Below are 13,210 nucleotides of genomic sequence, written 5' to 3' on the forward strand. Positions count from 1 at the left end.
TCAGAGCCTAAGAGACGGCGTCTTGGGCTCAAGGCTCAAGGCTCCCGGAACGCTCAGGCCCAAACAATCCCAAACATTTCCTTGATGTATTTCTCATATTAGGCCCTCAAAACTGTACACCCTGACTTACAACTGACCCTTTCCAGGCCTCCCAGGCCAAAGAACCCTAAGACCCAGAAAAATGGACCTTCAGAATGGCAATTTCATGCTGTGCCTTGCAGACCCACAAACTTTCTACAAGCCCCTCAGATTCAGATTTTGTGGGGAATTCTCGAACGTGGCTCTTCAGACTCAAAAACCTAAGAGCTGGGCCCTCAGAATTGAAGCCCTAAGACTCCAGTACACTCAGACCCAAAGCTCTTTGAACTGGAGCCCCTAAAACCTGGGCATTGGTCCAGAACTCCCAGTCTCTACCCTCTGGCCCAATTCTAAGCTCAGCACACAAGGCCTTCAAACTTTCAACCTCAGACTTGGGGTGCTCCATCCCACAGTACTGGCTCCAACTTCAAAACCCAGAGCCAGAGAACTTCGATCAACTCAGACCCAAATCTGCCCCAATCTGCCTGAACCCAAGGCCATGATTCTGACCCACCCACAGTGCTGTTTCCCAAGGCAGCATCCCAGGACAAAAGAGAGAGCTGGAATTAACAGCTGTGTGACCTTGAATTAGTTACCCAACCCCTCTGAGCCCCAGCTCCCCATCTGTAACACCGAGATAATAAAGCAGCAGCCTATTAAAACTATGTATCACTTAGGGAGGGTTCACTTTTTACTTCTGTTTAAGGCAAATGCATTATTTCATTAACAGATTCACAGAAACCAAAATTTGGCTTTAATCATTATTCGTATCATGTGGGCTGACCGGAGACAAGGCTCTTCTTGCATACTGCTGGGGGAATATAAATTGGGGCATTTATGCACTCAACAATTATTTACTGAGTACTTAACCATGTAAGAGGTCTGGCACTAGCAGCTGGGATTTGACCACACACATCAAAATGTCCTCACCCAGTAATCCTGCCTGTAGATTATCCTAAGGAGATATTCAGAGATCAGTACAAATACATAGCACTCAAAGGTATATATCTAACACAGAAGACTGGACAGATCGTGATACAATCATAAGTATTTTACAAAGGTTGAAAATTAGATTATCAAAGGATATTTAATGATGTTGGGGAAAGCCCTAGATACAACAGTAAGTAGGAAAAAAACCCAATATATGCATTTTATGATTTCAAGATTTTAAAATGTTCATAGGAAAAACATCAGAAGGAAGCCCACCAAAATATTAGCTGAGGGTCTTTAGTAAACAGAATCATGATGCTATTTTGTTTTTCTGCACTTTTCAAAATGTCTCTAAAAATATTTTACTTGTATGTTTAGGAAAAAACATAACAATATACAACTGAGTTGCAAAGGTCATCAAATGACAGCCTGTCCTCTTCCTTACTAAGGAAATGAAACTGAAAGTCAGAAATCAGGTATTTGATGGAATGAAGCCAGGGACTAACAACTCTAAATCTAGGCTTTCCTGTTCTCGAGGAATTCTTGCCTGAAGCCTCTGAGAATAAAATACTATAGCAGCCTTATAATCTCAACTACCCAAATCAGTGCCCTAAAGAGCCTAGACTTAACTGGATCCCTGGATCCTCTGGAGACTAGGCTATGATAGTCTGAAAAGCCATTTGGCTTTTGAAGTGGCTCACGGTGAATGTGGCGAAACTCCCTAGTCCAGAGCTGATGTGAATCAAATCTACTTTGCTTCCAGTCTCATACTGGGTAAAGCAAATGAGATATGCAGTACTTCTGTTGCTATATACATAACTACTCAGGACTGCAAGGGAAAATAAAGAAAGATTTATATTCTTGTATGCTGCCAAATGTTTAGATAGTCCACAGGTTGTTAAACAGCTTGACATTTGGCCAGACTGACTGAAAATAATGATTTTTAGTGAAGACGCTTCTGGACCTGGCAACTGTTCTACAAATCCTCATAGAACCTAGTGAAAAACTCAGTGGTTCCTAAGCAGCATCGCCTCCCCATTCAGAATTATTTTCTTTCTTTAAATATTCATGATCTGGATTAAAAAAAAAAAAAAATTCAAGTCACTTGTGATCATTCTTACTTCCCTTACATACTGGAATTTTTCATCACATCGCAGAGGAATTTTGCTCATGGTTTATAAGGTCATGTGAACCGTGGCCTCACTAAGAGCCACCCAAGAAATTGACTGTGGCCTAGAAATCGACTGTTTGTGGAGCCTTCTATTAATTCTTTTCTATCTATGTAGTGTCCACATTCGTCTTGGGTTTTCTTATGATTTTTCTGCAAACCAAAATTTCTCTGAAGATGTTGAGAATTCTGGTCTCTGTGTGTAATCCATAGGAAGAAAATCCAAGGACAAAGGGAGTGAAACATCCGGGACCCTGGAGATACTCAAATGCAGCCCCAGAGTAATTTCACGGCACTTGCATACAGTCAGTTAATAAATTATGCCAGCACATGACGCATTCAGAGTGGCACAGCTGCTCAGTGACTGTCAACCTTTGGTAGAGTATGTTTTAATATAAAAACTTAATAGATGTAATTTAGTAGCAATTTTCTTTGGGAGTAAATTGGTCTCTTAATCATGCTCTAAGAATGTAAAAAGAAAAATGTCTAATAATTCAGCACAAAATGAAAACCTGTGGTTACCTAAGAGGTACCAGTGGGCCTTCAGCAGTTCTATTTTTCTAGCTGAATACGCAAGATGAATGGTGGCTGTGGGGAGGCTTTCTCCCTGTTGCTACTTAAGATTCACTGCTCAGAAAAAGAAATGAGTGGCGTTTCACCAATATGGAAATGTTTCTAATCAAATACAAAAATCTGTTAAGCAATTTTCCAGTCCATTAGGCTGCAATTGCTTACGATGGGTGTATTTCTGTGGTGATCAAACATCCTATAAACTGCAGTCTTATAACGTCCCTACATGGCAAGCACTGGGACAATGTGCCCTGGTCTTTCAGGTGGTACTTGGGTACTCACTTCTCTTGGTGACCCTGGACAGTCAAGGCCACTCTCAATTACTTGGAAGAGGATTTCCTATATGAGAGTCACTCGTGCTTTCATTAGAAGAGTCACTCTTTCTGGCAACTTGTAGAGAGCTCAAAATGAAAAAGCCAGCCAGCTAGTTTGTGTTATAGTCAGCTTCAACAAAGCGTAAGTGGTCTGAGAATCTTGGCTCAGCGTTAAAAATAACAAGTCATCATTTACAGAGTCTCCCTAAATCCTTGCCTACTTCTCTGTTCCATCTTTTTTTGGTTTATAAAGATCAAAGACCATGACATCTATGGAGAATTAAAAAAAAAAAGAAACATTCCTACTGAGAAGCTACTTTAAGTTACACACTATTAATCAGCTATCCATCAGATCTCATGTACACAGTCCCCACCACGCCTGACTTGCACACAGTTTCATCCTTGAATAACTCTTTCAGTAATTCTGCTCTGAAGACACGCACTGAACATCAACTTAGAAAAAGTGCAGGCGATACGTATTGGTAGAAGCCATCAAGTAACAGCGAGGAAAACATTAAAACTGTAACAGGGAATAAGATCTAGAATATTCTAAATAGAAAAAAAATTATGTACGATGGTAGTTCCAAATACAAATGCAACATAATATACTATTATAGAAACTGATAGTGTTCCAGTATGGGAACATTTTAAGACCCACAGGGTAATGGAAAAAAGAAATGCTCTGGAGCCAGGCATGCCCGTGTGAATCCCAGCTCCACTGCATACTAGCTGACAACCCTGGGCAAGTCATAGAGCCCATAAAATGGAACAGTAAATTCATAAAACTGTTTAAAGGATTAGAATTACTGTAGAAACCTGGCTTATCATTGAAAGAATGGTAACTTATAGTATCAATGATCACACCACACTCCACTTGCAGACCCATCCTTCAAGATTCCCATTAAGTCCCAGAGAATGAGTTCTGCAGGAACAGATGGTCTCAGCATCAAGTGTTTGGGACTCAAGTTCTCCGTTTTGTTTTCCAGTGTCACATCCAATTATCTGCATGTATCGTGTTTCACCTACACATACACCTTCTTTAGGTGAACCTGAAGCCGTATAAGCTTTCCCTTCTGAAACTCATGATAACGGTATCCTTGCTCTGCACCCTGATTTTGGTATTTTCCACATTACCAACACAAACTGGACTATGGTACAATATTAAACTACTCATTTATACACAACACTGCCCTCTGGTGATGAGAACAATTCTTTCTAGTAGTCTGTTTTAAGGATCCCCTTGATGTGAACAACAAAAAAAATCTAGTTAACCCATCCAGCAGCAGGAAAATTTTTTTCCAGGAAATGTGGGTGGATGCAACCAATTAATTTGATCTTATCTTCCTGATCAAAGCAACCAGCTGTGGTCTGAGCCACCATCTAAAGCCACAGAGCACAGATGGACTACTTGTATGTTCTACCATAGATTGTCTTAATAGTGCTGGCTGTGTACAGGATGACCAATAATAACAAATTAGGCACGTTTCCTCTCTAACACCCCTCAATGCTTAAGAACTTGGCCACCACAGTGTTCCTTCAATTTTTTTAATCTTATAATTATTTTAATAAAAGCATGTATTATTTATATAATGGGTGGGGACCCCCAAAATATTTTCAAGGGAGAGAGAAAATCACCTGGATTGCTAAAATAGAAACTCTGCACTCAAGATCTATTCCAGGTTTAGAAAACCAATGGAGACTGGCTGACATCCTGAAAGATTCATCTGTTCTTTAATTTTTGGCCAGATAGCTCCAAACTCAGGAAACCTGTAGCCTTGCTCACAGATGAGAATGCCAACAGCAGTAGCTGCTGTTCAGAGGCTGGGCCTTGTGCTTACCTATTTTTATCTGTCATCTCCAGCACTCCTGTATGGAGTCGTTATCACTGCTTTATAGATGAAACCAAGAGAGCTTGCAGAACCGAGTCCAAAGATGCACACAAGCCCTCCCCCAGTGACAGGAAAACAATCTGAAGGGCAGGTGACACTGAAGAGTCAATAAATCACCATGTTGGTGTAAACAGTAACAAATTATAATAAACTCTGATTCAGAAACTGCTGAAGAACAAGATCTAACAATATTTACTGTTAAAAGATAGGTGTTCAAAGATGACCTATCTTCCATCATTGCCTTTAATAATTAAATGCTTGCTATTTATAAACTCAGTGACTTTAGTAAATTCTTATTCTACACGGATATAGGTAGGTTTGTGTTATCTGAATGCAAATCTAATTAGGTTTGAAATCCTAAAAGTAGAACATTAAGCTAAATGATAACTTTCCTAACACTTTTTTCAGTTTTTTCTTTTTTCTTTTTTAATGGCACCTTATGGGAGCCTGGTTAACAGTGTGCAACCTTAGAATCACCTCTGATCTCCTCTGTTCACTTGTGTGTGTGTGTCTGTGTGCGCACGGGCGTGCTGTGCCACATGGCTTGTGGGATCCTACTTTCCTGACTAGGGATTGGATCCATACCCCTGGCAGTGAAAGCCTAGAGTCCTAACCACTGGACCACCAGGGAATTGCCTATTTTTTTCAGTGCTGAAAACCTAGATAGATGATGAATATACTTAAGCCGGAGTGAAGCCTAAGTGGACACTGGAACATCTCTCTACCTGCTCCCTTCTCCCAGTACAGGTTTATGAGCCTGCACTTGATGAACAGCAATCCCTGTTTTCCCCAGAGGCTTTCAATAACAACACTGATGCCTGAACTTGTACCTCTAAAGACATATTTCAGGATTTGGGAGCTTCTGGGACCATAACTTTAACCCAGCCTTCCATAACGGTCTTTTTACTTTCTAGTACAGAACATGATACTGCAATAATGGCAATGAACCGCTTCAGCTTTTTCACTTCTGCAGAAGCTAAAACAACTTCCCCAACATATAAAGGGGCTGGAAAGTTAATTTCCTGGGAAAGAAACACACAGCCTGGCCCTGGCATTTTAGTACCGAGGAGAGCTGAAATAAGTCCATTGATCAAAACTCCATGGACAATTGTCTTTCCAAATCTGGTGTGTTTTGCAAAATCTTCGTCTAAGTGCAAAGGATTGACATCCCCTGTTAATTCTGAGAAGGTGGCCACGTCCCTCTGTGTGAAGGCCCTCCTGAGTTCAGCCCGGTCTCCAACTCTGAGGTGCATGTGCCCTAAGGGCTGCCTGTTCAGCACTGTTTGGCTCAGGCAGATTCTCCTGTGAAGCCTACCCCACCAAAGGCGATGGCTGGACATTACTGGGAACATCTTCAGCACTCTCAAATCTCATCGACAGGAGCTTTTGGGCTGCTTCAGTCTCCAAACATTATGCTGGCACCAAAAAGTACTTTTGAGAGTGAGGAATATTTTCTCAAATTGAAGACTACTCAATTCAATACTAGTTCCCTACTATTGCCAGATAATGCAAGGAGAAATGGAGAAACCTGTAAGAGAGGAAAAGAAATTTTAAGGCAGTATCAGGAGAAAATTGCCTGGAAATCCAGGACAGTGTAGAAATATGCCCTGTTTTATAGGATAAGCCAAATCGATGCAGTAGCATATTAAAGAGCATCTTGAGAGCTAGCCTGAGATAAATAAATGGGCATGACAAGCTCAGAGAGAACATTTCAATACATTAGGCACGAGGCATTAAGCAATAAAAGACTTTTCCACAGGTGTTCCAAGTTTTATCCCCAAACCTCTCCCATACACCTAAAGCCTAAGCATTCTGTCTCACGTTTTCATAACTACTGACACCCTGGGTTTCCCCCTCCCAGCTGGATGGCATTAGCCACACTAGATTTATGCAAGCAGAAATGGGACATGAAGGAAAAACATAAATACAGTATACTAACGCATATATATGGAATTTAGAAAGATGGTAACAATAACCCAGTGTACGAGACAGCAAAAGAGACACTGATGTATAGAACAGTCTTATGGACTCTGTGGGAGAGGGAGAGGGTGGGAAGATTTGGGAGAATGGCAATGAAACATGTAAAATATCATGTAGGAAACGAGTTGCCAGTCCAGGTTCGATGCACGATGCTGGATGCTTGGGGCTGGTGCACTGGGACGGCCCAGAGGGATGGTATGGGGAGGGAGGAGGGAGGAGGGTTCGGGATGGGGAACACATGTATACCTGTGGTGGATTCATTTTGATATTTGGCAAAACTAATACAATTATGTAAAGTTTAAAAATAAAATAAAATTGGAAGAATAAAAAAAAAAAAAAAAAGAAATGGGACATGTATTAATAAGCAATTTGGTCTACTACTCAGCTTCAACTTGAGTATGTGAAGGTGTTTTTACCTGAATCACTCTGAAAGCACAGTTCTTGCCTTTATAGGATCCTAACAGGGTCAGAGAGCTCCACAATTTGACAAGACCACTATGGAAAGATGAAGAAAGCGTCAGTAAAGATTTGTTCCTGCAGCATCTCACTCATACTTTTTTCGGTGATGGTCCAGAAAGTAGTTTCTACCAGAAACCTGATTTAAATAAGAAAACTTTACAAATAAAAGCATACCATGTCAAGGCAGAGTACAGAATGAACCTCAATCAGGCATGTTTGTAAAATTCCCACTTCTGATTCTGCAACCATGACTATCAACTGGGAAACACTACAACAGTAAGTAAATCCCAAGTCTGGCTCTTTGGACTGTAAGTTCCTGGTGGGTAAGTGTTCACATTCTCCCCCATTTAAACTTTCAAAAGCTGCTTGGAGTTCACAGGAACAAAACTCTCCTCATTTTCAGAAGGGAGCACTTCTGTTTTTTACCATCCGTCTCTGCTGTTACACTAGAAGGGCTCCACCGTCAGTCATACCTGCTGCATATCCTCAGGATAGCTGACAGGGTCTTCTCTTCATAGGTCAGAACGTCCAGAGGTAAGGCAGCATCGACCTAAGTAGAGAATGATGCCGTTAGCAGATGAGTATCATCCTTCCTCTTGAACTCTAGTTGCTTTTCTCCTCCAAAAAAATCTGTATTTTATTTAATGGTGCTGGAGCACGAGGCCCGCTTTTTTACAGCTCCCTCTGCCTGGATCATTCTTCCTATACCTTTCCATGTTGCTAAGACCTCTCTACTTTTCTCAAGTCTTTGTTTACATTGTCCCTTCCCTGATGCCCAAGATTAAGTTCAGTAGCTTGCTATGCTCTTTCACATACAGGACCCACCACTCCTTTCATAATACTCACCATTCTTGCCATTAATTGTTCACCATGGTTTCCTACTAACATAACCAACACCGACAGCCCGTGAGGCACAAGCTGTGTCTGTTTGTTTACAGCTACATCCCCAGGAATCAGGTTTCATACTTGACATATAGAAGGTGCATGGATTTTTTTTTTCCCTCACACTTTTTACTTTGAAAAACTAAAGTCATATTACATTGCAAAGAAATGTACAGGAAGGTTCCATGCACCCTTCACTCAGCCTCCCACACTGTCAGAATCTTGCATAACTACAGTATAACATCAACACCAGAAAACCAAAATTAATAAATCAGAGCTTATTCTGACTTTGCCAGTGATACATGCACTCATTTGTTTACATGTGCATATGTGTAGTTCTGTGCAACACTGTCATATAGATTGTTTAAGGGAACCATTACCATAATCAAGATAAAGAGCTATACCATCACAAGGTTCTCTTTCAACTTGTCCTCAGCCCTCACATGCAAACACTCCTGTCTCCAGACTATATAGTTATGTATGATAATTACAGTATTTGGGGAGCATTATATAAATGGAATCACTCAACATAGCAAGCCACTTTTGGGGACTGGCTTTTGTATTCTGGCTGCACCAAGCCACGTGGCATGTGGGATGATTCCCCAGAGAGCAAATCCTAGCCTCTGCAGTCAAAGTCTCAATCCTAACCACTAGGCCTCCAGGAAATGCCCACTTCTGCCAATTTTCTCATCAGACTGTGTTTCTTTTGAGTTTTAAGAGATCTTTATATATTCCAGATATCAGTCCTTATGTGGTTTGCAAATATATTCCCCTCAGTCTGTAATTTGTTTTTCAGCCTCTGAACCAAGGCTGTTGCAAAAAGGTTTTCATTTTGATGAGTGCTTGACAGATCTTAATTTAATAAAACATATGTACCAGGAAATAATTTCCTGAGAATCATCTGTCTTTGTTTTCTCTTCAAAACTCTACTTGTTTTCAAGTGAATGCTAAAACAGCGCTACTCACAAGCGCTGGTCTGTGATAAGGAGCCACACCAGAGTGGAAATTGACAATATCAGTGGACATACTGTTTAGCTCAGGTCACATTTTCTCACTGAAGACTCTCAGTAAAGGAAATGGTGTGCTGCCTGACATTCTGGTACAAGCCACTAATCCTCACAGTGGGCAAGAAAAAGAAAAAGAAAACAGTTTGCAGGTTGCCAGTCTGCACCACAGTTTGAGTAGCACTACACTAAATCGTCTGCTTCACAAGTTTCTTGTCAACTAAAAGCCATATTAGAAAAAGCCTACTCAAAACTCATCACTTCTAAAACTCTGCTTCTGCAGTTTCAAATGTGGTTTTAAACTAATTTTTGGAAAAATGTCCTTCCTTCCAGTATGTCTTACAAAATCTTCAGGCTAAATCGCTAGTCAGGTCCGATTCTGTGCAACCCTATAGACTGCAGCCTGCCAGGCTCCTCTGTCCATGGGATTCTCCAGGCAAGAAGACTGGAGTGGGTTGCCACGCCCTACTCCAGGGAACCTTCCCAACCTAGGGATCAAACCCGAGTCTCTTATGTCTCCTGCATTGGCAGGCGGGTTCTTTACCACTAGTGTCACCTGGGAAGTCCCTACAAAATCTCAGTGGTGTTCAAACTACCAAGTGACTTCATACCTCACCAAACAGGTCCTTTAGGGCTGAAATAAGCAGCTGTTTGAACTGCGCAGCAGTCAGTCCAACACCACCATCTTGAAATTCTCTGTAAGAAAAAAATTTTAAATGCACTGTGTTAAATTTCATACTACTCAGATTCATAAAAAAGTAATCAAAATAAAACTAAGTAAATCAACTAAACTTCAATTAAAAAAATAAGAAACTTAAGGGACGGAACTTACAGGCGGACTTTCATGTAGTGGTACTCAGAGGGATTTTTGTAAACAATTCTTTCATATGTGGTAGCTGGGGCTGGCATCTTTTTCCAGTGCTGATCACATCTACCTTGAGTCAAGAAGGCTAAAAATTACAAAGATATAAGCCATTTTTCACTTTTTTTTTAAAAGATAATTTGAGCTATCTGATTTTTTAAAAGAACTCCTAGTACAATACCTCATCTAATTCTGGTCAAGCTGATGTTACCTGTATAGACACAAAGGAAATTCTATATTTTACATATGCCAGACACTGTATTCTTATTTAAATCTCTTATTTAAATCCCAGCAAACATTTTCCCTTACTGAGTACCCAGCTCTGTGCTAAATACTTCACATACTTTAGGTCACATCTTCAAAATGATCCCAGCAGGTAAATGCTATTAGTAACCCCATTTTTGAGACGAGAACATTGAGCGCTGGCAAAGATGGCTACTACCTGCCCAAAGGCACAAAGAGATTCTAACTGCTGCTGAGTCCCCTCAAGACCACCCAGGCATGATGCGTCTTAATGCAAATAATAAAAATAAAAGCATCCAGGAGTACAATCTGGGACCTCTTCTTCTTTACTCTCAGTCAACATAGAACACGAAGAGGAGAATGAGGGGTGGCACCTCTGCTGGACTCCCCCAACGCTGAACCTGCCTGTTCTCTGTCTGGAGGCCAGGCCTGCACAGGGTTATTTGGCAGCCTCCTGAAAGACTGAGCTTCAACAGCAAAGGTCTGCAGAGGAATGTCTGGAATGGATACTCAAGCCATTTCTAACAGATATGGGACTTTCAAGAACTCAGAACACACTGGTCCCCCTGTACAGAATCCTGTCCTTGGCTCCACTCCCACCTCACTCTCACTCTGGACCTCTCCTACTCAGCCTTCACATTTTAACTTAAAGTTCACCTCTTCCAGGAATATCATCTCTTCAAGGAGGTCTCCTCTGACACCCTGTTTTAAGTTCTCTTGTTATGGAGTCTTTTAATATTGTCTATTTATTTAATATCTGCTCCCCCCACTAAAGGGACCAGGAAACTGAGGCCCAACCATGGAAAGGGACTTTTTCAAAGTCACGTAACTATAAACCAGCATTTACAAACACATCTCTGGGCCCAGTTCCAATCACTCCCAGATGATGACTGCAAGAGAAAAGGAGAAGTCAGGGTCAAGCAGCTACATCCAACCATCCATTCAACAATCATGAATATTAACTGAGTCTGGCACAGAATATTCAACCAACACTTACTAAAATACCCGACTGACCAATTGGTAGCAGTGTGAGCCCTGTATATTCAAGAGTATCTCTGATTTCAGACTGTACCTACTGCTTCTTTCCCACCACCAGAGTCTTCCCTAACTAAAAGGGCAAGGAGAACAGGACTCTCAGTCATTCCACTTATTGCCCAGCACACAACAGCTATTTTTGAAGTGTTACTGAGTACTTTAGAAGAGTTGGCTGCCTGAGGCAGATGAGTGAGATTGGGGCTTAGGATGCCAATAACAACAAAGGCTCACACAGTATTCTGGAAATGGATAATGGTGATAGCTGTACAACAATATAAATGTACTTAATGCCAACAAACTGTACATTTTAAAATGTAAAATTTTATGTTACGTTTATTTTACAAAAAAAAAAAAAAACCACAAAACACTTAAGGAGCAGGTGTTTATTGAGCAGTCACTTCTGACTGGCCTCTGATAGGCCTGAGCCACAGCGTCATTGACAGCACTGCCCTCTGCAGGTTGTCCTGAGAGTAAAGGAGAAGACGGCTGGGAAGCTCTCCCTTGCAGCCTGGCTCAGTTACCAGGCTCATCGGGAAAATGTGAGCACTTCCACGGTGGCTGTCATCACCATCTCTCAAGTCAGCCTTTTTGGTAGCTGCAGGGATACTCATAACCTGACTTATTAGTAACAAGTGTCCCTGCTTCCCTCCCCAGTCTCGTCTCTACAGCAGCCTGGGTGACCCTGTTAAAAACTAAACAGGCCACATCATTCCTCTGCTCGAAGCCTTGCAAAGGTTCCCCTTTCAGAGTAAAGCCAAAGTCTTTACAGCCCTGTAACGTCCAACCTGATCGATACCCGGTACTTCCAACGCCTTGACCTCGTGTCTTACCACTCTCCCCTGCTCAGCTCCTTCCACCACGCCGGCCTCCCCAGCTCCAGCTTTTTCCCTCCGGTCTCTGGACGTATCTCCTAGCTTTTCCACATGCTAGAAATAATCTTCCTCCAGATAGCCACGTGGCTCACTCCCTTGCCTCTTTCATGACTTTGTTCAATTTCAGCCCCCGATCTGTTCCAGTGGCATTTTTCTCTTATGTCACCGCCCCGTGCCCCTGCTCTACTTTTTCCTCAAGGCATTCACCACCCTCCAATATTAACTGTCAAGTTCATTTGTTCTTTATTTCAATTTCCCTCCCCAGCCCTACTAGAATATACGCTCCAAAAGAAACGGGGTTTTCTGTCGTGTTCTGTTGTTTCCCAAAAACCTAAAGCAATACATCGCATAAGGCAAGCATTCAATATATGATTTTGAGACGAAATCAATGATTAAACAACAACAACAAAAAAAAGCTCTCGATTCCCTACTGTTGGCAGGTGAAGACGTTTTCAACTTTTTCTAACTTCCGCCACTGATTTCGCGCCCGCCTGAGGCCAGGCGCATGCGCTCTGCACACGTGGTCTCGCTCAGTCCTCTCAGCCGTCCGGTGCGGCTGAGACCGTGTTGCAGAGAAGCCCGGGATGGTCCGCGACCCAGCCTCGCCTTAGCCCGTGGCGTCCACGGCCGGAGCGGGAGATACCCGAGGCCGCTCCTCGCTGCCTGCCGTCCCTCCGCCTTACGCACGCTCCCGTGGCGCGCACGTCCATACGTCACCAGGGCGGCCAACTGAGCCCACTCCCGGAAAACAGTCGCCCCGCTGTGGGCTTCCGCCTACCGGCTCTCCGTCGGACTAGTCTGACGCCTCCCGGACTCTTACTCACTGTAAGAATCCACCAAGACGTGGAGCTACCGCAGCTTGCGGCCTGGGGAAACTCCGGGGTGTTTACGTTTGGCTCCTCTGCCCCGCCCCCGGAAGCGTGA

General features: G+C 42.4%; 2 protein-coding genes across 11 annotated transcripts; both read right to left on the minus strand.

Moving 5' to 3' along the window:
* Positions 1-745: 745 nt before the first annotated feature.
* HTD2 (hydroxyacyl-thioester dehydratase type 2) lies at positions 746-6,301 on the minus strand. The gene has a single exon (XM_070776447.1). It carries the CDS (start codon positions 6,299-6,301, stop codon positions 5,795-5,797), a length of 507 nt encoding a protein of 168 aa, XP_070632548.1. The 3' UTR covers positions 746-5,794.
* On the minus strand, positions 6,288-13,210 carry RPP14 (ribonuclease P/MRP subunit p14). Of its 10 annotated transcripts, XM_070776449.1 has the most exons (8): positions 12,718-13,053; positions 11,210-11,269; positions 10,318-10,347; positions 10,107-10,224; positions 9,886-9,970; positions 7,862-7,938; positions 7,346-7,424; positions 6,288-6,477 (listed from the first exon to the last, which is right to left on the minus strand). In XM_070776449.1, exons 4-8 carry the CDS (start codon positions 10,181-10,183, stop codon positions 6,421-6,423), a joined length of 375 nt encoding a protein of 124 aa, XP_070632550.1. In that variant the 5' UTR covers positions 10,184-10,224; positions 10,318-10,347; positions 11,210-11,269; positions 12,718-13,053; the 3' UTR covers positions 6,288-6,420. The 10 variants fall into 10 exon arrangements, with proteins under 10 accessions (XP_070632550.1, XP_019840197.1, XP_019840202.1 ...); XM_019984638.2 differs by lacking the exons at positions 11,210-11,269; positions 12,718-13,053 and adding an exon at positions 13,065-13,172; XM_019984643.2 differs by lacking the exon at positions 11,210-11,269 and having other exon boundaries at positions 10,107-10,209; positions 12,718-13,054.

The sequence above is a fragment of the Bos indicus genome, chromosome 22 (genome assembly GCF_029378745.1).
Source record: "Bos indicus isolate NIAB-ARS_2022 breed Sahiwal x Tharparkar chromosome 22, NIAB-ARS_B.indTharparkar_mat_pri_1.0, whole genome shotgun sequence".
NCBI classification, from domain to species: domain Eukaryota; kingdom Metazoa; phylum Chordata; class Mammalia; order Artiodactyla; family Bovidae; genus Bos; species Bos indicus.